The 25,983-nt window shown below is 42.9% G+C and overlaps 1 protein-coding gene across 1 annotated transcript; it reads right to left on the minus strand.

Annotated features, from left to right (window-relative positions):
* Positions 1-19,391: 19,391 nt before the first annotated feature.
* On the minus strand, positions 19,392-25,777 carry CCNA1 (cyclin A1). The gene is made up of 9 exons (XM_074861018.1): positions 25,591-25,777; positions 25,346-25,489; positions 23,941-24,184; positions 23,611-23,732; positions 22,674-22,897; positions 21,846-22,050; positions 20,791-20,904; positions 19,994-20,127; positions 19,392-19,658 (listed from the first exon to the last, which is right to left on the minus strand). The coding sequence occupies exons 2-9, from the start codon at positions 25,469-25,471 to the stop codon at positions 19,607-19,609; spliced, it is 1,221 nt and encodes a 406-aa protein (XP_074717119.1). The 5' UTR covers positions 25,472-25,489; positions 25,591-25,777; the 3' UTR covers positions 19,392-19,606.
* Positions 25,778-25,983: the final 206 nt, after the last annotated feature.

Consider the following 25,983-nt stretch of genomic DNA (forward strand, 5'->3'; position numbering starts at 1 on the left):
AGAGATGATAGTTATTTGCTTTTTTTGTATTACAATTTTACATTTATAAGTATTGTCATTTTTCATAGTTCCACCAACTTTATCTTCCCAGGATACTAAGAATGTAAAATGAGACTGTCTTGTCTCTCCATACACATAGAAGACTCACACTATGCCTCCTTATAGATTTTTTTTTTTAGAAGTTATTGAGAAACATCTGAACTCCAAAGACAGAGGTTTTCCTAACAGCAGTCATCATTCTTCCTGACCACTAGCAAAGCCCAGTGCCATCCTGTGCTCACTTCCAGTTGATCATTTATCATTTTCCTGGTTTGGTTAAACAAAAATCCTCATTCTAAAAGACACAGACTCCTTGGGGTACCACCAAACTAGCAATGTCAGACAAGCACTGGGGAATGCAATCTGATAGATCCTGAGGAGCTAGAGAACAGAGAGACATCAATGTACAGCTAAATACCACAAAGCAAAATCCTCTGAACAGTGAAGATATTTTACACTTTTTTCAGTATTTTATTTCATATATTTAATAGAGCACTCTCATCTCAGTAACCACAAAAGGAATTCACATTTCTAAAGCTTTTTATGATCAGAGCAACTATTCTTTCCTTAGAAGAAGTGTTAAATAATTACAACTGTCATTCTACTTTCATGCGCATTGAATTCACCTCTGTAACAGGCACCAATTTTGTTGAATATTGAATTTGCTGTCATTTCCATGTGTCAGCCCAAAAGGAGGCTGTCAGAGTTTTAAGTAAATTACTTGAGAGAATAAATCACAGTGTTTAGACCCAATGCCACTGAACTGGAAACCATAGAAAATGCTGTTGCAGAACTGTCAAACAAGCTTTGTGTATATGAAAAAAACCCACCTGTGCACCATTCTCTAAACTACTAGTGCTGCTTTGAACAAACTGTGCCTCCCTGTCCTCTGATATTCACAGGACAGTCACACAATTCCTCTGAAACAGAACAGCTCTTCCAGTATGTAGGACATTCAGCTTGGACTAGAGAAATGCAACATCAAATGATGCTCTGCTACTGATTTCCTGTATCAGTTTGAGCCAGTTTCTTATGGTGGGATTCAGCTCCAGGTTGTGTCTATGTGTGAGCCAATGCCACTATAGCCAGCACAGGTAGTGGACTCCAGAGAACAAGACAGCTGAGTGTACCGAGGTGTGAGACAAATGACCTCTAAGCTCCAATAGCGGTTTTGACTTCACCCCCACTGAATATAATGGGAGCTTAGACACTCACTTCACATGAAGGCATCCACAATGCAGAAACCTAAATTTATGCGTCTAAATCTGGAGCTGAGTTAAACCTTACTCTCAGATCAACAGGACACCTAAATAATCTAACAAATTCACTTAGCTGAGATTAATTCTTTACTTGTGAAAATGGAGGTATTGATGCTTTTCTGGCACCCAAGAACAAATACATTAGAGATAAAACTAAAAAAAAAAGTCACTCTACTAATGGAAGTGGGGAAGAAAAAGGGCTGTACAATATCTGTGTGGAGGTCATCAAGAGAACAGAGCTTGTCTCCTCACAGTGGTGCATGATGGGAGGATGATACACATTAATTATCAGTTGAAACAAGAGATGCTCAAACTGGCTATATGGAGAAACTCTTTCACCATGAGGACAGTGAAGCAAGGGAACAGGTTGCCCAGAGAGATTGTGCCATCTCTGCCCTTAGAGATTTTCAAGACCAGGTGGAATAAAGTTCTGAGCATCCAGCTCTGCCCTCATGGCTGATCCCACTTCATGCTAGAGGTTGGACTAGATACTTCCTGAGGTACCTTTCTACTGAATTATCCTGGGATGTGATGAACTCCTCACAGTTTAGACAGAGCAGGAAAGAAGTCTGTCATCTTTCTTTTACTACAGAAATTCAGAATTCATTCTCTGAATTCTTTCTCCACATGAGAAAGGCTTCAGCTGAGCAGCCTTCAAAATCAAAAGTTCTAGAGCTTTAGTTACCTTCTCCTTTTCTTTTTTCCAGAAGAAAGAAAATTTAGTCAAATGAGAATAATTTACATTGGAAAAGACCTTTAAGATCATCAAGTCCAACCATAAGGGAAAAAAGGGGGGGCAGTAATTTTAAACAATGTGCTCCATTGATTCTTCCAAGAAAGTGCATCTGAGATGCCTTTGGACATTCCATGTATCAAAAGCCTGGGAGACAGATGTTATCACTGCTGCCAGTACAGAAAGGCAAAGCACCAAGTGCTACATAGTTAGGATCATTGAAGGACAGATCACATTCTTCCCCCAAAGAGTGCACAGAGACAAACCACCGGCCCTTTTACACAGCAATTTCATGTCAACATTTTAGTTTCCACTTTATACTACTGATCTCCATAAGCATTAAGATAAAACCTCTGTCAGATGGACATGTTTACCCAGCACAATTTTGTTATTAATATTATTTAATTTGGAATATTTGGTGTACAAGTATGACAGGGTCAAGTCCCTGTGGCTAATATTCATTTCAGCTCTATGGCCATTCTGTTGCTTAGGGCTATTTGCAACTGCATCAAAGACAGTATGAATACACAGAACAGTGCTGAGTCCACAGAGCCATGAGCACATGAGCTGGCTTTTATTCTCTTCTCCAGCATCAGCAGCATTTCCAAACCATGTTTTAACAAGTGCCAGTGTGAGCAAAAACAATTGACTAGACAGTCAGCAAGCCCTCAAGCTAGATTCTGATTTGGCAGAAATGGTAGATAAAGAGCCATAAAGAGCCATATTTTTACTCATATCCTGGGAAAATGTGAAGAGAACAGTGTATACATGAGTTCTGCCCTACCAGTTCTATAGTCATTTCACAAAAATCATATTATTGTGTTAGGAGTATCTCCTCATGCAGTTATCTTGCCCTTCCCTTTCCTGAGGCAGCAGTACCCATACCTGTATCACTCTCAATAGATACTTACCTGCCTGACTTGTTCTTAAAATCTTCCATAAGCAACACCACTGAGATGACCAAGTTCCATGCTCAACTGTCTTGCTACATAACTCTTTCCTTGAGACATAACCTCCATCACTATAACGCAAGCCTATTACTCCTTGTTGCCCCTTTGATTTATTCCCTCTCTTACCTGTATTTGAAGACCATAATCACGTAACCCTTCTCTAAGGTGAGCAAATCCAGGCCTCCTGGAGCAGCTGTGCATGGTAGGCAGCTGGCCATGCTCCCTCTGGACCCTTTCAGACCCTCCCCTACTGCTCTGAGCAGCACGCAAGGACTGCATTTATACCTGCCAGGCCATGTTCCTGTTAACAGGAACCTGACATGGTTGACTCCTGTCTGAAACACGGCCCTCCCCCAGCAATCAGTCCTCACTCTGTATTCCCCAGGTTTCCTGCTCCTGCCTCCATGCAAACATGCATTTACCCTGACAGAAGGGCATCCTCTGCTCGCTTCAGCTTGGCAGGACTGCGTGAACACTGAGGCTGTCCCCCAGTGGATCTGCATCCTTTCTCACCTTAGTGCCAGCTGCACTTTTATGAGCATGCCCTCTACTTCATCTAAGTCATTAGTGAAAATAATTTTTCATTAATGACTATCCATTTGGACAACTAGCTAGAGACAGCTACCATCCGAGTACAATTTTCTACCAATCACATAAACCCATTCAGTTTCATCAAATCCAGGTTTCCCCTTACTTATGTGTCATCACAGACAAAAGCCTTACTAAAAATCAAGAGAAAAATGACATATTTACTTTTCCTTTACTTATAACACCCATCCTAGGAGGGCATTACGCTGACATATGATTAGCTCACATCTAACAATGTTGGCTATCATCCACCTTAGTTACTGTCTAGGTGATTAGAATTTGTTTGATTTTGATTATTAACATTCCCTCTGTCATATTCCTGGTTCAAAATAGGCCAAGTAATCTATAACTTCCTAGTAGCTCCTTTTTCTTTTTCCCCCCTCTCAAAAGACCCTAAATTTTCCTTTTACAGTCTTCTGAAACTCACTTCCCCTCCAGTTCTGGGAGGGGATTGCTAATGACTCACTCTTTCAACATTGCATCTACCATAGCTGGACTTATTTTATTGTCACTAACAATAGTTAACAGTCCAACTACAACCACCAAAGAGTGAGGTTAAAGCAGAAGAGGCATTTAACACTTCTGCCTTCCCAGCCTCAGTTGTGGGTAAATAGGTTTTTCTTTCCTTTGGGTACCCATAGAATATTTTCATGTACATACTCTTACTACTGATGTTTTGTTTTCTTATATCGCATACAATTTTACACCTGCTAATTGCTCAGCAAAAAGCCTCAGAATGTCTTCAGAAAGCCATGCTGAAATAGATTTACCTTTATAGGTGAAAAAAAGGTACAGAAGAGCAGAAGGTGGACATTTTAAGCTTCAAGACTCCCATTTATCAACCACCTTCACAGAAAGCCTGATTTTCAAAGTAAAAGAGCTGAGCCCCTGGGCTCCCATTTGTCACAATTACCACAAAAAAAAACCTGAAGAGGCTTAACCTGCCCTAGCAGGGACAGAATTGAATTCAGCAGCTCCAGAGCACGTAAACCATCAACAGCAGGTGCCTCTGCCCCACAGAGATGCCCCAGGGCAACAGCCCTTTAAGACAGGCTGGAAACAAACTCTTTTCACCCTCCTCTCTTCCTCAGCGAGACCCTTACCTCTGGTAGAGCCAACATCAAGCCCAAAAGATTTGGAGGGTTTTACTTACTTTCTGTTTTTTTTCACCTCTTTATTTTTCTCCTGATTGTGTAAACAGTTTTGAATGCTCTAACCTGCATGAGTAAAGGCTTCTGGAGAGAGTAAAGAAAGATTACACAGCTTATTTACCAAGAGTCACAGTCATCCTCTCCATATTCACCCCTTCTAACTCCTTAAATCCTTCATTCTTGGTGAGCTCCAAACAACAACCTGTCTCTGCATCCATCACATGTTGCTAGCTGCCATTGTTCTTGACCAGATCTCTTCTCTGACAAGATGTCACCAGTCCCAGATGTCTGCCCAGTTGCTCTGATCCCTGTTTCTGTGTTTGTGGAAAAAGGGAGGCAAACTTAGATCATTCTAACACCAAAGCAGAAAAATCTGTTACCAGCACACAATTTTTCCTGTTATATGAAACTTTAACATGTTTGTTTGTTCCTCTTACTAAAGATTATCTGACATGGCTGTGATGGATTATTACTGCCTTCATTTCTGCAGACAGAAAAACTGTAAGAAAATGAGGCTAAACTTACTGTAAAAAGCTTCACATCATTCCTTCGAGCAGGCCTAGGAGTTCTGACACTCCCACCTACTTCAACGGAACAAAGATTAGATCAACAGTGAGTGCCTTTGAAAACCCCACACGACTTTTCTGCCTCAAGGCAGTTTGAAACCTAACTCCCAGGCTCCTCTTAGTCAGTAAACATTACATCTGTTTCTAGGAAGTTATAAACATAGCATTTTGCAAAACAATTGTGCAAAATCTCTGGAAAAATAAAGAAACTGTACAAAAATGCAGGAAGCTACTCCACTTAGGTAATACCAACACAGACTTAAAGCCATTTCCCATAAAATGCACGCAAGGGCAAAAGATTATAAACACTGCAGCTGCTGATCTGCTCAACACATGCATTGCAATATTCAGTCTTTTACAGAAATGGAAATAGAATTATTAATGTAGAGGCAATATGTAAATATACAGAACTGTCAACCCTGGAGTGAACAGAATAGATGTCTCTTGTTAGGCTACTGCTGAGACTTTTCTACAGCCCTGGTTCCTGAGGAAGTTTGAGTGTGTTTACAAAGTAATTTCAAAATGTGATCTGCCATAATCAAGATCAGTGGCACGACGGTTAGTGAAGTGTTAGATGACAAAAAAAATGCAGTATGAGTCCATCTTAGAAGATGTTAGCAATGGAGTCTGGCACTGCTTTGAAAATCCCAAACCTTCACTGAGGTTTCAGAATGCCACATCTCTGCTCTTGGTACCTTACAACACTTCAGCTTCTGCAATACTAATGAGATTTAAATTGAATCTTAAATTGAAGACAACCTAGGCTTCTAAGGTCATTCAGGCACTCCTGAAAACTTTCTCCATGGCCTGGGTCAGTCAACTGGAGCCTTTTACACCCAACATCAAATTCAGCTTTAGACCAAAATTGTTTCTATTAAACAGTTACTGGATGCCATGGAGTCAGCTGGGTTTATTTCATCTTCTAGGGTACAAAGGTCAAAGTTACCAAATAACTTTTCTGTTCATCATAGTAGCAGATGGCACAGTGGATCAAATGGGCATGAAAACACTTATGAAAACTGTTATGACAACATTTCTGTCATCAATTATGACAGATTACTCTGACAGAACTAAGGGCCACAGGTGGCAGATCACACATTGAAGCTCTGTGCAGCATCCAAAATTAACAGAGGGTGTCAGCACACAGATGACCAAGAACATGTTCAAACCAGTCAGAGGTTGCACAGCTGCACACAAAAGGAGGAAAAATACAAAAACCCCTCTACACACCACAGCTGTAGAGTTTTACCATTAAAATAAATTTCCTGTCTTCCACTTTAAACTTCTGAGGATTAGACCACCAGATTGCAGGATGCACATATATGTCCAATCAAGTTGATTGCAAAAAAAAAGAGAAGCAGACTTTTCCTAAAGAAGGAGGCAATGTCTTCATTCTCATGGCTTTGATAAGCATTGAGGAAACAAAAATATGTGACTCAAAGCTACAGCAAGACAAGTGCTTTTTGATCTCTGTACTGATCTGGGCTCTGCAGAAAGTATCCCAAGCAGTACTATACATCCTAAGGTTCAACACCGTGAAGATTGCTTACTGTTGAGGATTAACTTGCATTTGGACTGCTTCTCAGTGACCATAGCGCCTTTCTTCCAGGTCTCAGAAATAGGTGCCCAAAGCTGTCACCATTTTCTTAGCATTCAATATCACGATGTTCAGGTCAGGCACTGACCATAGGCAGCCTGGATACAACCCTTCCCCATTTCTCCTCAATGTGTATGCATATGTATACATTTTTAAATTTTTTATATATATATATATATAACAAGCTCATATAGTAACACACTAAAAGGTGGATGCTCTGTTGCTCAGGCGATTAGGAAACTACTCCACACCTTTTTACATAATGTTGCTCTTGTCATCCTTCCCTGTCATTCTAACGAGCCTTTAGCTGTTCAGTTGAACAGGAACACAGGGCAAAACCAGCCCCTCTATAGTTACGTTTCACCATTCCGTCAGTGCATCCTGTGGGACAACAGAAGGATCCAGGTTAGGCCACCCCTCCTGGAGGCCATCAGCCCAGAGAAGAGCAGAGCTAGCCTCACAGCCAGAGATGGTGCTCCAAGCTTGTTCCATTGACCTCTGGCCACCTCCAAGGATGGAAGTCCCACCGCATGTCTGGGCAACCTGCACCACTGCTTAACCAATCTCATAGTGAAATATTTTTTCTCAGGTGCAGACAGAGCCTCCCTTGCTACAAGTTGCAGCTGCTGCCTCCCAGCCTCAGCTATGCCCCTCAGAGAAATCCCATTCTGGCTTCTTAACAAGCTTCCTTTAAGCAGTTGAAAACAATTAAGTTTTCCTTAGCCACCTTTTCTCCAGGCTAAACAAACCCTGCTTCCTCGTCATTGGCAAAACTGACTTGAGTTAGGGATAATTAACTTAATTTATTGCCAATTAAATTAAATATTTAATTACCAATTTAGTTATTGGGAAACAAAGAGGCAAACTTTAAACAGCTTTCCTCACCACTATTCCAGGCTCAGCTTCATTCCAGACTCCTCTCCCTGCCCTGAGCAGTGTAGGGGGCTGCAGTCAGCCTGTAATGGCTCCTTCTCTGTCACTCCATTTTCCTCATGCTTCCCCCTGCTCTGGTGTGAATCCTTTCCACAGGCTGCAGGGGATAACTGCTCTGAGGACACAGAGCACCTCCTCTTCCTCCAACCTTGGTCTACCTTCAGCTTCCTCCTGTCTTGTATTTTCCACCCAGAAAGGGTGCTTTCCTAGAGGCTCCACCATCTTGGCTGAGGGGCTCAGCTGGGCCCTGCAGTGGGTCCATTGGAGCTGGCTGGAAGTGGCTGTGTGTGGCACAGGGCAGCCCCAGCCTCTCCTCACAGAGGCTGCCACCCTATAGCCCCCCCACTGCCAACACCTTGCCACAGACACCCAGTATACCTGTGTAATTAGATGATCCCTAACTCAATTCTCTTTTACTGCAGGCCTTCCGTCCCCCCAGTCCTCAGGGAGCCATGGAAGGCCTCAACACAATCCTGCCAGGAAAGACTAAGGGAAAGACACCATTACATGTCTCAGGCTTTGCTGTGTCCATCACCACTAAGTTGCCTGCTCCCTTCAGAGTTTTACCTACATAAACCGTTTATCCTCCTTTACCTTAATTATTTTCTTCCACTACACTTAAAAAAGAAGAGTTAAGAAGTACCAGCCATGTTTGACTATCCAAGCACCACTGAGGTGAGCATTGCTAGAAACAAAATAAGGACCAAAATCCATGCCGTCACCTCTGAAATTTAAAGAAATACCTTGAAGAGCTTAAAGTCCTTTAGTGGCATTGACTTTAGATAAAAAACAGATGGTGATATTTAATACTGGCATAATAATTACAATTAGTATATATTAGCAGTGCTTCTCACTGTAGAAGACATCTGGCCAACTCCTGCCTAAGTGATGGCTTTGGTAACTTGCCAGGAGGCAGAGAGACTGCCTTTGATTTGTATACACTGGGAAAAAAATTGGTGAATCAGCTTTCATTATAAGCAGACTTCAGCAAGAGTCATATCTACAACAGCATGTAGCTGCCAGCTCTTACTCTCAATACTCATTAGAAAGTTACTTTCCTTAGGGACTTGCGGGCCTTGCAGTCCTGCAGCTTACACCTGCTGCATTCATGAGACCAGGATGAGTGCTGCATCCCATCCTCTGATGCCCCTGTTTTAAGAGGATGTTCAGTAACTAGGGAGGAGTGCTATAAACACACAAGAACTAGAAATAATTTATTACCATAAAAAGCATAGAAACCTCAGTTCATTTTGTTTACAAGAGAAAAACCATGGGGTAACTCAACCATTGTGGTTACATTCTCACATGGGAAGAAAATGCAGTTAGTGAAGGGCTCTTTAACCTAGTTGGGAAAAGGAAAAACTAAAGGACTTGGAATTAGAGTCAGATATGTAGAAGTTAAAAATAGAGAAGTTCTAGTATCAAGGGTGATTTAGCAGCAATCATAGTTAGACAGGTATAAAAGGCATCAGAAAGTCTGATAATCTCTTTTGATTTTAAAAATCTATGCATCTATACAGTGTCAATTAAGGCCTCTATACACTCCGACTCTATATTGAGAAAAAAAACCCAATCACTTTTTGTTGCCAAAGCCTGAACTGCAACAGGCTGCCTACTTAACCACTGCCCACAACTATCCCAGCATACCTCTTGTTTCAGGTGATATATAGGTTTCTCCTATAGCTGAAGTACAATGTGAGACTGTTCATACACAGTGTAACTTAAAAGGTCCAGAGAACAGAATCACTGGTGAAACAACTGAAAAGCACTCTGCTCAGCAGGATCCTACAAAACATTTATTAAAGACTGAATGAATACAAATAAGACCTAATGAATTACACAAAAGAGTGTTCATGTTAGGGGCTCTCTGAACAAGAGGAAGCCATACTCCTGTTAAGCCCCTGCACAATGAGATCAGACACAATGAGACTCCCCACTCATTTTGCTCCAAGTGCTTACTGGTGAGCACTGGAGGCTTCATGTGTTTGCTTGGCTCTCTACAGTGACATACAGAACTTTCCTTAAAGAAAAATGCAAGAAGCAAAGCCTTTTATCAAACAATACAGAGTTCTAGGTCAGCACCTCTTTTGTTGATGGGCTTTCAGAAATTATCAACATCAATCCTGGATACAGAGTATAGATAGTGAAAATATTTGTAAAGTATGTTCCTAACTTAAACTCTGACCATAGGGTAAACAAGCTGCGGTTAACGTTTCATGAGCTGATAGAAAATCAACTCTCTATAGACAATAAATACTGTAATCATTGGCTACACTATATTGAATATTTCTATAACATTTACTCTTGGGTGCAGTATTCGTAATAGCCTTTCCCTGTTTCCAGAAAAAGAAGATGATGATTTTGGGTCATTCTTATGCCAGATGAAATGCAGGCCCCATTTGAAGACACAATGAGATTTAGTGAAGATTCCACTAGTTCAAGATAGTGGCACTCAAGAAGGGTAGTAAAAAAAAAAAAAAATCCAGTGATAGCCTTTAATCCTTTAGCAAAGTCACTTCTAGATCAAGGGTGGATAGATTCATTATATAATACTGTAATAAACTCTTTTTAGCTTTAATGTTACATTGAATTTTATACCATTACACTTTATGTTACTCTTGATTTTTTCAGTATATTTAATATGAATTAGCACAAAGAAATTCCCAGAATTTCCTTGAGCATTCTTAGAGTGATCAGTTATATGACACCATATAAGGAAATAACCCCAAAGATTCTAAAATACTATGTTTTCAGACACTTACCAACCACCTGTGGAGGTTTTTCCTATCCCAAAGCATCTACAAGTTTCTTTTCTCCAGATGGAAGAAACAGCAACTTTTTAATATTGTGTACTGCTAGAGATAATTCAGTACAGTATTGAATCAATATTGTCAATGTAGTCTTCTTGGTAATTAGTGAATCTAAGTTTGGTGAGTGGGGGTTTTTTTGTTTTGTTTTTTAAAAAAATCCTTTTCTCTTCACAAGATGGCTATGAAAGGTTCTAGAGATTTCATCTGACAATAAAATAAAGGATTTTCTGTGTTTAAGTCCAGTCAGCATTTGTTTTAACACAAGTGGAAGTTACAGAGATCAGCAGTTCCCAGACAGTAACCTCTGAATTGACCCAGAGGATGGTATTAAACAGCAGAACCTACTCGTACATCCCTTACATACCGCCCAGCTCAGTGATCTGGGAGCACTGGCAGTGGTTGTGCTGTGAGTTTCATGATGGCCTAATGTTCATGCCCTAAGACAAGCAGCTATTTACAGAAAGTACAGTTTTGTGAGGCATAATCTGACAGACTGCAGCAGAGCTTTCTGCCCTGATTACTTGTTGAAAAAAATAGAGCCATCAGAGCCTGTTTACTCCCTGTCGGCCTTGTCTTTTCACCAGGTGATACAGAATAACTAGCTAAAAAAGACGAGGAGCCAACTTCATGTTTAAAACTTGGTGCAGGGAGATGCTTTTAAAAATGGGTGTGCTTTGTTCAGCACTAGTGTGTCAGTCCTGCATGATGGGAGATATATTATTTGCTGGCTCTGGGCCAGGAGCCCTGCACAGTGTTATCCTACTGGCAAAGGAGCCTCTGCAGAGCCACATCCTTGTTCCACATCATTTGAAAGTTGTAAGCAGTCACTGAACGAAGAGAAAAAAAGACAGAGGAAGGAGTACAACGTTCAGCTAGCAGATGCACAGGCATATGTGGAAAATTGCATTTGTTCACGGGTGCTCAAGTGTCTATTGAAGATATGCATGCATGATGTGAACATGCTCTGCTCTCCCCCATACCTCTTTTACTCAGAGACAGCAACACCTCCAGAAAGCTGCTACTGTTAGCCAGAATAGACATATTTGTTTTTCTTTAGCCAATGTCCATGAAGTGCCTCAGGCAGCCCATGACTGTGCACATAACAACTGGTTCAGCAACTGTCTTAAAATACATCTGTATAGATATCTATGCTCAAAATGAGTAAGGAATCTAGGCTCAGTCACAGCCCGGCAACATAACTGTCCAAGGAGAAAACATTTCCATTTGACTCAAAAAATGCTTTACTGGCAAGTTTTGCATTGAATATTATTAGATCTCTGATGCAGCACTCAGATGACTGCTCTGGATACAGGCTTTCCACTGACTCTACCAGTTCATCTCATGCCTTCTGTTTAGAGGCTAAAGCTGAGAGCAAATACAATTTAGAAATAGCTACAGGTAAAGAAAAAATATAGATTCAAATGGGTGAGCAGCTCATGAAAGTAAAACTCAATTCAAGTTGGGAACAGAACAAGGAAAACATGACTAAGGTATAAAAAAATTACACTTAAACAACACAAACTGGGCAATAACTGTCATACATAACCATTCTCCATCTAGTTAATTACCTTGAAGCAAGAGTTAACACTGAAATTTTCAGTAAGAGGAACACATTCTAACTTAAAAATTAACATTGATTTTTTATTTTTTCCCTTTCTTCCAAATAGGGCTGAATCATCTAGCAGGAATCCCCGTTTTCCTGCACAAATCATACAAGCTCTGTAATATTACAAGAGCTTCATCTGCCTAACCTGCAATCTAAGGAGATGCTCCTCCATCAGACCCATTTCAACAGAACACTTATGTCATGAGCATTAACAGTTTCCACCATATTTTCATCCTGTCTGAAGCAGGTTTTAAGTCAACATCAGATAGCCTAATTTTTATAGCCAGGAAAAAGATATAACTGAAAGTGTTGGATAAACTAATGCAAAATGCTGAACTTCACAGTGCAAGACTACAGATGTTCTGAAAAGTTGCATTTATTTTCTTGAAGTATCCCTTGAGCACAGCTAACAGACTTACATTGCAGCTTCCCTAAACCCTGGTTACATTTAATGAAAAAATAACTGAAATAACTGTATTGTTGCAGTGATCTCACATGTTGGTAGCTTACACAGAAACACGTAGAAATGAGTCCAAGACCAAATAGCCTTCTTGAGCTCTGACCCAGGATCCTTTTGGGAAACACTGAGGTTCTTTCCCCTCAAGCCACGGACCAAGGACGCTGGTGCCCTCTTCTGGTTGTATTCTTCGGAGACCATCAGAATAGAGAATACAGCATCACTAGTATTTTTATTGAAAGTCAATTCGTTTTTTGCTTCTGGTTTAACACAATAAAAAGCTCAAGGTCTTTTCTTGTATGGCTGAACCTGAGAATATTTTTATGTGCCTCTTCAGTAAATAGAGGTGACAATACATCAAGGCTCTGGGATAGGTATATTGTTCTAAAGCATGTGCTATGAAAATATGATTTGAAGTAAACCTGGTTCTGCCACCTCAACATCTCACTCCATTATCACATAGAACAGCACTGCTGTTGCTGCTCATCTGCAGTCTGTTTTGCCATCCATTTTGTTAATTTCAAGATATTTCTATCCTCCTTATGAGGGACAAAAAGAACCAAATGGAGGATGATTCTGGTTTGAGATACCTGTCACACTCCAGTTTCTACCTAGATAGGAAGAGGGTTTACAATATTCTACTGTAAGCAGCTCACTGATTACCAAATGCCAAATCACCAAATGCCTAATCTGTTGAATGCTGTGGGGTCTAGGGGTCTCTTTCCTAATTTTTCGAGTTGTTTACACATCAAAACACTAACAGTAACAAACAGAAAAGACAGCTTGGCTGCAGATGGTGGAGTGAGAAAACTCTTTCTTGTCAGAATTCAATGCTTTATCATGAGCCTGTTCTTTCAGCACTTGGTTCCAGTAATGCTCCTCTGTGTTCAAATAAAGAGGGCCTGAACATCTGAAAGACAAGGACTGAGGACTCCCTTATAGTTTAGCTAGGTGTTTACTGGTATTAGTGACAGGAACACTTGGTCATTCTGGGCACATTGCTAAGACCAAAGAGGGGCAGACATCAAGTATGAGCACTGAACACAGCCACCCACATAGCTTGTTAGCTCACACTGACTATTTTGTCCTGCTCCAACAAGCTCTCCCCAGGACAAATCTGCTTAAAAAAGGAGCTAGCCCTAAGCATCGTGGAAACAAGCCAAATGGAGACAGACATTTGGCCAGGAACCAGCCCTTGCTCAGCCCACAATTATTTTTCAGTACCAGCACAGCCTAGCAAGCACTGTGCAAAACTCCAGGACAGAGCCTTAATTGTAGCATCTTCAGGAGGATTAGGGCCAGGACTGCCTGATCTTTCTTGTCTTGGCTTAGTTTAGTCACAAGTTAATTTGATGAGGGTAGGCATGTACTTTAGGATTAACCGTATCATATGCTCAGCATCCTTCTGTAGACTGCCCTAGAAGTTTGTCTCTGCTAATTGTCATCAATGTTTGCACTGCTGCCATCTATACTGACAAACCCCAAGCAGGGCACACGTGAGCTGGGACTGGCTATATTAGCTACTCACCACGCAGGCTTTCTAAGCCAATGTTTCTCTACATCTCCTCAGGAGCACCAGATAAATGTATTGTCAGGGATGTTGATGATGGGCATCTCATTGTGCAAAGCTTTGTATTTTTTTTTTATATTACGTGGATGCAATCTGAACAAGCATTCAAGACAAAGTCTGAGCTTACCATACAAGAGAAGAACTATGAAGCAGACAGAGCTAAAAATAGGTATTCAGTGAGACTCTTAATTGTCTGATGCAATGGGGAAATACATACATCCACTATAACCAGCAGAGGACCTAATAAAGTTTGTAAGACTCAACTTGACAGGGCTCTAGAACATCTGAGTGGTAGGGTATGGTACTGTACCTCCTCCAGTTCACATCTGCCTAGCAGAGTCTGCACAGCTCTTCAGTATACAAAGACGATCTTGCTCTGGGGCAAGAGGAAAATTGCAAGAATAAAAAAAGCTTAATTCCAGGAAAAAAAATCACTGATGCTGCTGGCTTGTTTCTCATCCTTAAGAGCAGCCCCACAAGCTGCTTCAAGGTCACCGGCTAAAATAAGTACTAACCTCAGCAATCAGAGCTAATTCTAGTCATTTCTAGAACTGACAACAAGCAGGTATGTACACAGACTAATCATGCAGCCAGATTTCTCAGCAAGGCAGACACCCTTCAGTCATGAATTAACAGCTTAACTGTCCTGACTACAGTTAAATAATTTTCTCCAATTACCCAATTATCTCTCAGACATCCTTAACTCACTCCAGAGAAGAAGAGAACAAAGGCAGACCCTAGTTGTTAAGTCCATACCTTCCCATAGACTATTATTTTGAGTTCTGCTTGTCCATTTTAATCTTAAGGGAACAATGGATTCACAGTACATCCCCAGCTATAAAGAACAGCTTTCTCAGGACACCAAGGGCAGCTACAACATTTAATGTTAGAAGCTATTGGTTAAAAAAATTAACTACAACACAGAAGAACCAAGATCATGCAATCACAGCACATTTGCATCTTCTGAAAGTCACAGCATGATAGTACAGAAACTGCTAGAATAAGATTAGGGAGCTCTGTGTTTGTTTCTAATACCAGTGTTAAAGAACTCTTGAATTGAACATCATGGGTCAAAGTTAAAATCCTCAACACTTCTCAATTCCAACCCACTCCACTCAGAGTATTGAATGATCACTCAAAGCTCCTTGGATGCGCTTAGCCTGCTGTCTCACTAGTAGGTTTTACCCCCACTGTATTGTCACAATACATTTTAACTGGGGGGAAGATACTGTGACCTGCATAGAAATCAATATTCAGCCTTTGAAATACACATGCTGAAAATCAACAGACTGATCTTCACAGCAGAGCTGACTGAGCAAGATCAGGCTTGACAATTCTGAAACTGCAACAGTTTAAATATTTCCTGAACAAAAAAGAAAGTGAGGTCTTATTTGTGGCTGTGGTCTGCAAGCCACTAAGTGGTATGGTCAAAAATTGAGACTGCCTCTGTTTAGTCTTTAATGTTGATTCCCCTTTATTTCTTTTCCAGGATATGGCTGTCTTCAAGAAGTCTGGTTCCATTTCAAACATTACACAAGTGAGCTTTACAGGTCTTACTTTTTCTGTGTAGCATAGGCACTACATCAAAGAAAAGTTAAAAGTTTCCTTTTGGGTTGCTTTCATCTCCCTCCTTATAAATCCATGTTTCTGTATACCTGATAATTTTCACTACATCTTTTAAGTACTCTTAAGTGGTTTTGCATCTGCATGTAAGCACTTCATCTTATTAAAACAGCATTATTTCACCTTCATTACCATAATAGGCTCAACTGAAGTATCTCTTATACCTTGATCTCAAGTATCACCTGCAGAGGACAGCCCACATGAGGGGCAGGCCAGAGTTAAGTGTGATGACTCGTAGAACGGCAGAGGAGGCAGCACCCAGTTTTCACCTTGGAAGTCAAGGTTCACTCATACCAAGAGCAGTAAGACTTTTCCTTGCTCTGAGTAAGACAAATAAAACAAGACCAAGTGAGAATAGAGCAGGAACATTCAAAATGCCATTATTACCCACAGATCTCAGATGAGACCACTTCAAGACCAGTTTCTTCTGTCTCACAAATTAAAGTTTAATCCATCTTGCACAAACTTGCATTCACACTGCAGCACTGCACAGGTCCTGCACATGGGTTGGGGCAATCCCATGCACAAATACAGGCTGGGCAATGAGTGGAGGAAGAGCAGCCCTGAGAAGGATTTGGGAGTATTGGTGGATGGAAAACTAACTATGAGCCAGCAATGTGCACTCACAGCCCAGAAAGCCAACTGTATCCTGGGCTGCATCAAGAGCAGTGTGGCCAGCAGGTCGAGGGAGGTGATTCTCCCCTTCTGCTCTTGTGAGACCCCATGTGAAGTACTGTGTCCATCTCTGGGGCCCCCAACATAAGAAGGGCATAGATCTGCTTGAGTGGGTCCAAAGGAGGGCCACAGATGATCAGGGGGCTGGAGCACCCCCTCCATGAGGACAGGCTGAGAGAGTTGGGGTTGTTCAGCCTGGAGAAGAGAAGGCTCCAGAGAGATGTTATAGTGGCCTTCCAGTAGTTAAAGGGGTCCTACAGGAAAGATGGGGAGGGACTCTTTATCAGGGTGTGTAATGACAGGACAAGGGGTAATGGCTTCAAACTGAAAGAGGGTAGACTTAGATTAGATATTAGGAAGAAATTCTTTCCTGTGAGGGTGGTGAGGCACTGGCACAGGTTGCCCAAAGAGATTGTGGCTGCCCCCTCCCTGGAATTATTCAAGGCCAGGTTGGACGGGGCTTTGAGCAACCTGGTCTAGTGGAAGGTGTCCCTGCCCATGGCAGGGGGGGTTGGAACTAGATGATCTTTAAGGCCCTTTCCAACCCAAACCATTCCATGATTCTATGATAAGGTGAAGAATCACATGAACTACTTAGTTTTTTCATTTTGCCTTTTTAGTCTTTGGACTGAAAGAGTATTTAAGCCACTAGATCAGTTGCAAAATAATGACAAAACAAACAAGAAAGCAGATGAAGCACAATCTTCTTCAGATACTGTAGTTTAAAAAAAAAATCTGCCATGTTTATAGACCAGAGAATTAAAGCTTCAAGGAAGTTAAATGCTACTACTGTATCTGTCTTGCAGCTGAGTAAACTCTAAAGAAGTACAACAGAATGAAAGTTTGGCTTCTAGGAAGACACCCCATGTTAAAACACTTAGTAAATTCAGACCTGGACACCTCCTACTGTGTTAGATGCACCAAGTATGTTGGCCTAAGAGCATGAGACATGACTGTGGCCATAGACTGTTCATAAGAACAAAACTCATCTCTTCGCTGTTACTGCAACATGACCACACAAATACCTTCAAACTGCTATAACTCTAAGAAAACGGTTCTGTGCTTGAGACATTCATTACCATTTTCAAAATACTCAACACTACAGTAATTGCAGTTCAGTAAGCACTATTACTTACAACTAAAGGCTTATTAACATGGGGTTTCAGGACACCTTATGTTCAGCCTGAAACACCGTAAACAAGCTGGTACCCATAAGCCTGGTAGATTTAGCAAGATTCTTGCTCAGCAGTCACCATTTCCTCATGAAACAGGCAACCAACGAAGTCACCACTCCCCCTTGTAACTAGGCACCACTGGCTCTGACCCTTGTACTGAGCCACCTAAAGGAGTTGGCTGCACTCATGAGTGAAGTTCATAGCCCACCTTTAAGACATTCATCCAAAAGCTGTGAAATTCACTGCATGGAGACAATCCATGGATTTAGGTCCCCACCATAAAGTGAATACCACAGACATGAGCATGGGATATCTGGTCACATCTGTCATTATTAGTAAATACCAAGACAGATTAATTTACTTGACTAGAAAGTGTTCAAAACAAGACACTAAGAACTGCATAGGCTAGATTGAAACTGAATGCTTCCCTCACTTAAAGGATATTTACTTTGAGATAACTGAATCAGTCATTACCACTGCCTCCATTTTGAAGGAATACAAGGGTTTGCATTACTAGAAGGATTCACCATCCAGGACAGGAAGGAGGCAGGGGAAAGAAAGCCTTACACACAACCAAGGGAAGTGAAATCCCTGAAGCTAAGAGCAGTCTCATGATACACACACACTGGTATAACCAGGTTTTAAATTAAAGTAAAAGGCTTGTCAGCTGATACTTGGTATGTCTGCTGAATTGCATGTTAATATCAAGTGTTAAGCATATTCTTGCTTGGAAACACATAATGCCCTGTACAGATTACTCTTAGGAAGCAATAAGCACTGAAGGCTTCAAACTCTTACAGTAAGAGAACACCTCAGGTTTACCTTGCTATTTAGAGGAGCTGAATATAGTTCTCTACATGTTGACCAACTGAATTATTTTTAAGTACTTTGGACAGGAGTTGTGTTTAAGAGTACTCAAGGTCATGTTTTGTTTTTAAAAACACTACCTAACAATAACTGGGGGGGCACAAGACAGTGTTGCAGCTCAGGATACGAGTTAATAGTTAGTCCTGTCCCATCACCCCCCTCCTTTCTGCTAAGAGTGAGGTTTCTCTAGAGACTGCAGAGCACTCATGTTTGGCAGTGCTCTGGTGGCAGGAGAGGTCAGACAGCTATGCCGTAAGACTACTCAATACCACAAGTATGACACAGCAGCCATTTATCTCCACTGTTCCAGTACCTCATAGCTTTTAACACTGCTCTCTACTGCAGTTTGTCTGCCAGTGTCTGAAGTGTTCCAAAGGCTCTCCCAGCCACAATCTCCCCTTCCTCCAGCTCCCTGCAGATGAATACCCCTTATTCACCCCTATAAAGGGAAGTTTGACTTTTACCTCAACATTGATGATCTTCTACACACAAGTTCACTGTTCATAGACCACTTGCATCTGGATGTTTTTGCTCTGATATGGTAAACGAGTTGCAGACAATAGGTTCTGTTCATGGCCACACAATCTTGTCTCATAGAAGAGGAAGAAACAGATAAAATACTGCAGCAAATCACCTGTGTCTATAGAGATGTCAGGTTGTGTTGGTTCAGAGTACACTTTATCCACTCCATCTAGCTTAGAAGCCCTGCTCACAACAATTTTGTAAAAAACCACAACCCTTTCCACTCACTCTTATTGCAGATATCAACTGGAGTCAGAAGATTCATAGAGGAACAGTGTAATAAGACATTTATTAAAAGTGCTGTCAGTTATATTAAGAGCTGTAGTCTAATATCCTTTTTAAAAAAAGGCATGCAATTAAAAAATACTAGCTAAAAACCATTCTGATCACTATGGTTACAGACACATGACCTGCAGTGCTCTGACACGTTTGACCAGCTTTGCTGATTGGGACAAGGTAATCTTCAAGTCCAGAATCCACAGTCTCTATTGTAGAGGAAGAACTGCTGGGGGCTCCAGAAGAGACACATGCAGGTACCTGGAATATAAATGCAGTCACTAAAGATTATTGTTTAGCTGACAAATTTAGAGATACCACCTTCTTGTGCCATGTACTGAGGAAGAAAAGAATCATCCTGCAACATCACAGAAGAATTGTTATCCAGTACATCTGTATACCTATGGATTAACTACTTTTCTGGTCAGAAAAGTTTGCCCCTCAAACAGGCTGACAGAGGCTTCTGTTTCAGGAATAGAAGCTGACCACTATGAGAAGTCTGTCAGCTACAGCAGCTGTAGCCCAAGCTGCTAAACCAAAGTCATCTTGTGCTTATAGCCTCCAAGTTACAGAACACTGGCTTCTTGGTTACTTACTTTGAGCACTTGTACTTCTCCTTAATTGCTTGCAGTTGGCCATGGGGAGCATCAAGGCATGCTTTATGCAGATCAGTCAGGCAAGGCACTATCTCACTTAATGAATACCCAGTGAATGCAGCAAGTGTTTCTGGCTGGTCAGGGGACAAAAAACAGTGTTAACTCTCTTGTAAGCAATATTCATCTAAAAGATAGCTTCTGCTTCTGTAGAAAATGTACTTTCACTGCATCAGTGCTCACCCTAGATTCTTTAATCCTGAAAAGGATTCAAGTGTACCCTGCCATCAGTTTCACTCTAGGTCTTCCTTGGTGCCAGGAGATCTGACAAGAAGCTCCTTCTGCTCTAAGCATGTGGCATCCATTGCATCTCTTCTGGATCCTGCTCTCTGTTAAAGCTATTCCTCTGACACACAGCTGAGAGGACTATCAAGGCTTGCATTAAAGCAGCCACTCAGTGTAATCCACTCAAGTGCACATATTCAGCTCTTCCCTCCCTCTCAGAAAGCCCCTGAATTGTATTTGGGGAGGAGTTTTGGAGATTAAAGACTAACAAGGCCCTAGGTACAGATTTGATGTGAGCAAGACAGCAAGGTCCCTCCCATTTCAGAGAAGAGGCAGGATATTTCAGGTTGATTTAACATTCATTTATTAGGTAGTCCTGTAGGTCAGGAATTGCTACTCATCTTAGGATTTCAGCCTTTATAACAACATAGTTTGAAGCTACTCCTTCTGCTTCTCAGCCTAGTTCTAACAACATAAAATGCTTGAGCTACTCATTAACATGTAGTTGTTCTTACCCAGAAAGACCTGTTCACCGTGTAGTTTGCTAGACAGTAGGCTGCTGCAGCAGTTTGTGAAGGAAGGTACTTCAGAAAAGGATCAGCTTCAAGGAGACTCAGCTCTGCAAGATACTGAACAAAAAAGCCACCATTTTTTCAAACAGAATGAGCCTAGCTGGTATAATCAGTCCAATACAGCAAGCACTGAAAGTTGTCAGTGGTCTCAATTTCATGTAAAAAAAAGGAGTTACATGTCTGGTGGGTAAAAATAGCATTCTAGTCCTGTTGATCTCACAGAAGAACCTTTCACATGTTTCAGTGGGGACAGAAAGACCACACTGTCAAAGCCTGAGCAATCTACACTGTAATCTGAAGTTCTGGTCCTATCATCAGCTCTGACATAATTTTACAGGTAGAAACTTAGAAAATTCATGTTTTGTAAAAATAAAAAAGACACACTCTTCCCATCTTCCAAGGCTCTTGCTCACCTAGGTGGACCTCACCTGGAGATCGGGGATAAATGCACAGCTCTAAGAAACAGAATTTGGGCTCTGTTGGAGCAGAGTCACTGTACAATCCTACACTCTTTGCAGATAAGCAGCAGATCAGATGTGTTGCTATAATCTTGGGTTAACCTGTTTCTAAGCAGGGTTGCCTATGCAGCTATGCAGGCATATACTGTGTCATCGTGTAGCAATATGTAGTACCATCACATCCAGGACAGACTTCCTATGCTGGCACTGTTGAAGAAACAACCACATTCCTACCACTTAGCTACCTAGTCAGTGCATTATCCCTGATCAGACAGGTAGAACAACCTTAGGATTTCCATGAGACATTTATCCAGAAGTCTCAACACACAAGCTGCCTACTGAAGGTAGTAGACTACAAAACATCCTGTTTTAGGCCTGTTGTAGTTCCCGATAGGGCTCGGCATGAGAAAGAGAGTATCTTCTGATAAAGCATAGTATAGCAGCAGAACCGGTCTGCGCAGGTAACTTAGTGAAATACAAGTGATTCTGCTTTTGGAAACCCTTCTCCCCCCTCAGTCCTAAAAGGAAGATAATTCATACCCTTGCAAAGTTCTCTGTTCTGATACAGACTCCATGCCTCTGAATATACTGAAGGAGGAACTGATTGATGGTTGGGGCTGTTAGGTCAAAAGCCAGTACTTTGAGAAGCAGGTGTTCCATTCTTAGCAGCTGCCTCTTTGTGTAGGTATCATCTGTTATATATACAAATTCATCCACTTCTGGTGGGTAGATCTCTTCATACTTCCTGAAAGAGGCATGGAAGCCACATTTGTCAGCTTGAAAGTTACGGTGAAAGCAAGCCATCTGCTGGACCCATATCAGGATGAGCATATGACACTAAGATTTGTGTAGAGCTCTTACTTTAGTCCTCCAGGCTATGTAACAATTCAGTTTCAAATCTGGGCAAAGATGTTTAGAGGAACTCCAAGTCATCAGTGTAGACAGACACACTCTCACATTGTTAACTCCTAATAGCAAGCTCTCAGAGAGAAAGTCTCAGTAACACAATGCACTCCAAACCCCCATGTGCTCCTAGGCTACGCTGGGTACCCCATCTGCTTAAAGCAGTTCAAGGCTAATTGCAGATTGCAGCTGTGAATCTATAAACTTACTACAGCCTTATAGCTAGAAGCCTAACACGGTAGTGTTTTCGCTCCTGCTGTTATGGTTACAAGCTTTCCCTACTGCAGTTCCTCACAAACACTAAATGTTTAATTTTGCTAATGCCAAAGTAGGCAAAGTTGCTGATCTTGAAACATCATGAAAAGCTACCTACTACTGCAAGCTTCAGTCCTTCAAATTAAACTAAAAGACTCAGTCCAAAAATAAGTTTTAGCTCACTGAGATTTCAGGAGATGAAACACTTACGCAGCTAGAAGAATTGCTGCTGTTCCTACAAGCTGCAGCTTCCCTCTGAGAACAGACATGCAGGAAAGAAACCTGTCCAGGAAGTTCACCGCCAAGTACAAAGTCTCTGTTCGAAGTTTATATTCTTCCCCTACTTCCACCAGCCAGTCTACCAAGATGGCACGCATTCCTGTTGTGATATCTGGTTGCTTCCTCATGTAGTGGGGCTTGGGCCTGAATCTTACCTGTTTGGAGAGAGAATTGAAGAATCAGGATTGATGGCTGAATCATGCATTGAAGAACCAGCCATTGATGGATGAGCTTATCAACATTCTTATGCTTTCACCAAAAGGATTACGAGTTGTTCCACTATAACTCATTACTACTAACTACAATTATAGTGCTAGTGGTATTAGTTAGCAGCATCTCTAGGAAGTAGTATTTCTACACTGGAGAGATAGGAGTCTGTGTTAGTAGTAGAACAGTAAAAGAACTCCTAGACTATGGACAGCCTTTGCCATCAAGCACATATAAGTCATTCAGAGGGACCTGAAAGTGAATAAATCACATTTTTTTCCTGTCTTCCTATCGGGAGACTGCACTTTACTGCTCTGATACAGAAAGGCAGGAAAAACTACTACTATATCAAGAGAGCTGTCGGTGAGATCACATCCAACTGCTTTAGTATTTTTGCAGCATTCAACTCCCATCTGCAAGGATTCTTCATCCCAAAGATTCAAGAGATGCTCCGGGGGTAGGCAATTTCAGGGACAGAGAGTAATCCTGAAAGATCTCATCACTGTCTAGATCCTGCCTTCAGAGATGGCTTTTACTGCTTGCTTTCTCTCTTTTGTATTTCAGTGTCAGCCTTGGGTTATCCTGGGGCAGCCATACATCTTTGCAGTATTGCAGCCCATCAGAGACACAAATACCTATAAGCTTGTTACAAGCCACTCACTTCAGCCTCTCGGAGGTACCGATGAATGTCTTCTGCATACTCTTCCACAGCCAGAGTTACGGCATCTTCCATGTGATCCTCACGTTTGGACTGGAAGGATGTGTCCACTGCCATTGGAGATCCTAACAAGTGAGAGGAAGCAGCAAGACTTTGTGTAATTAGCCTCTTTACCTTCTCCTGCTATTTCTAAACAGAAGAGTTGTGCCTCATGCAGACACAATCCAAGTTATCTTGAAGTCTTATTTACTGTAACAGAAGCTACTCACTAATTCATAGCCACCCTACACGTACTTGTGCTATAGATACCACCTGAGCAGTAACGGGTGTTACCTGTACTCAGATCCAGCAGTAGGTGAATACTGGATGTCATCGCACTAGTATCCAGTTGACAGAGGCTTGATTCCAGCTCTTCAGCCACTTGGCAGCCATAGTTTTCTTTCTCTTCTGGTTCATCTACATAGATAGCAAACCCTTGCTTTGATGAAGCATTGACCACACTGTTAGGTAATTCATCTTTTCCAGATGAAGGGATGATGTTTTCAGAGCCAGAGAAGTGTTTGACAACAGTAGCACCCTGAAACAGAGCACAGAGTAATGCTGTGGGAGGGCAACTCAGGAAGAAAACAACAGTATCGCTTGTTTTAGAAAAGAAAATCACTTTCCTTGCCTAACAGACACCGATAACATAAGAGTTCACTGGAAAAGCCACCAGCCACAGCTGGTACCTCAAAAGTACCACTTGTTGCTGTCTTGCTGTCACAGACCCCTCACAGAGTGAGGTGGTGTGAAAGTCAGGAGCCAGGGGAGTAGCCTCATCTCCAGTGCCCACCGCCAAGAAGCATGAGGTGAGGGTGCTGCTCCGGTCTGACAGGGCTGGCATGTGCAGGGTCTGCTCTGCATTCAGTTCTGACAAGGAACAGCTGCTGTAAGTGCAGCAAGTTATAGTAACAAAAGAGCCCAGGCACTCTCACAGACCTGTTAAAAGTCTTCACTTTGAATTTTTGAGCTCAAGCATCACAGTCCCTAGGACTACAACGTGTGACCAGGCTACAAGCCTTGACATCACCTCCTATCAGCAAACCACCAACAGGCTTTATGGAGTCGTAACCGAGAAGAGTCTGCATACACAATAGCTGCTGCTTTAGGTCCTGTAAGTCAGCACAGCAACACTTCCCTGCCACAGCAGCAGACTCCAGGAGGGACCAAGAAACAGAAACACACACAGACACCCTGCTGTGAACTTTAGCTTTTTGGGAGGCTCTGCCACACGGCAATGGGACCTTTGGGCAAGCATCAGTGAACAGACTTTTTCTTAAACCACTCCCTACACTTCAGGGGGTAAGCGCCCAAATCAAGTCTCACCGAGTCTTCCTTCCTTCCAGGAAGAATTATTTGGTCAAAGTATCTCCACGGGGAAGCGTCTGTAGATTAGGACTGAGCAGTTACTAGCAGGGCTCTCGGGAAACTCCCGCTCATGAACGGGAGCCCCAGTCAGACACGCACCCCGCCACCCCCAGGCCTTCGCCTGCAGCCTCGGGGGCAGGTGCCTGCGCCGCTCACGCCTGCGGCCGGCAGCGGCCCCACGTGCCGGCCTGGGGCAGGAGCTGCCCGCGGCCCGGGCCCCGCGGGGAGCCCGTCGGGCAGCTGCGGCCCCCGGGCCGGGAGGGAAGCGCGGCGGCCGCTGCACCGCTGCGGGGCGGCTCCGCGGGAGGCTGCGGCCGCGGACGGGGCTCACCTGGCCGCCGGGCCGCTGCTGCCCGTTCTCCGCCAGCACCCCCAGCACGGCCCGCCCGCCGCTGCGGGGGGCAGCGGGACAGGGGTCCCGCCGCCCCGCCCGGCTCCTCTCACCGGTGCGGCGCATCGCCCCGACGGTCGGTACCTTTCAAAGAAAAAAAAAAAAAAATTAAGTTGGGGACAAAAAAAACCCTAAAATCCCCAAAACCACCACGAATATTTGGTTATGCCTCGGGCAGCCCGCACCGCGTATGCTACCCGGCCCCGCTCGCCGCTGGTCCCTGGAGGTCGCCGCGCTCCGCGGAGGAAGCCGTCTGCTCGCCCGCGCCCCGCGGGGGAGGCTGCCCGCCCGCCTGCCCTATATAGGCGGCGGCCAAGGGAGGCGGCGGCGGCGGCTGTTGGCCGCGGCCAGTTGGAAGCTCGGGCCGCAACCCCCGGCGCCGCCGCCCTGGCAACCCAAGCGGCGGCGGGTCGCCATGGAGACCCCGTCGGGGGCCGCCCGCCGCGGGCCCGGCCGCGCCACCCCGCGCAGCGCTCGCGGAGCGGTGGGGCACGAGTGTCCCGGCCGAGAGCCGCGGCCCCCGCCGGCTCCCCGCGCCTCGCCCTGTCTGCCATTCCTAAACACCCAGAATACAAGAA

This window comes from Strix uralensis, chromosome 2, assembly GCF_047716275.1.
Source record: "Strix uralensis isolate ZFMK-TIS-50842 chromosome 2, bStrUra1, whole genome shotgun sequence".
In the NCBI taxonomy this organism is placed as follows: domain Eukaryota; kingdom Metazoa; phylum Chordata; class Aves; order Strigiformes; family Strigidae; genus Strix; species Strix uralensis.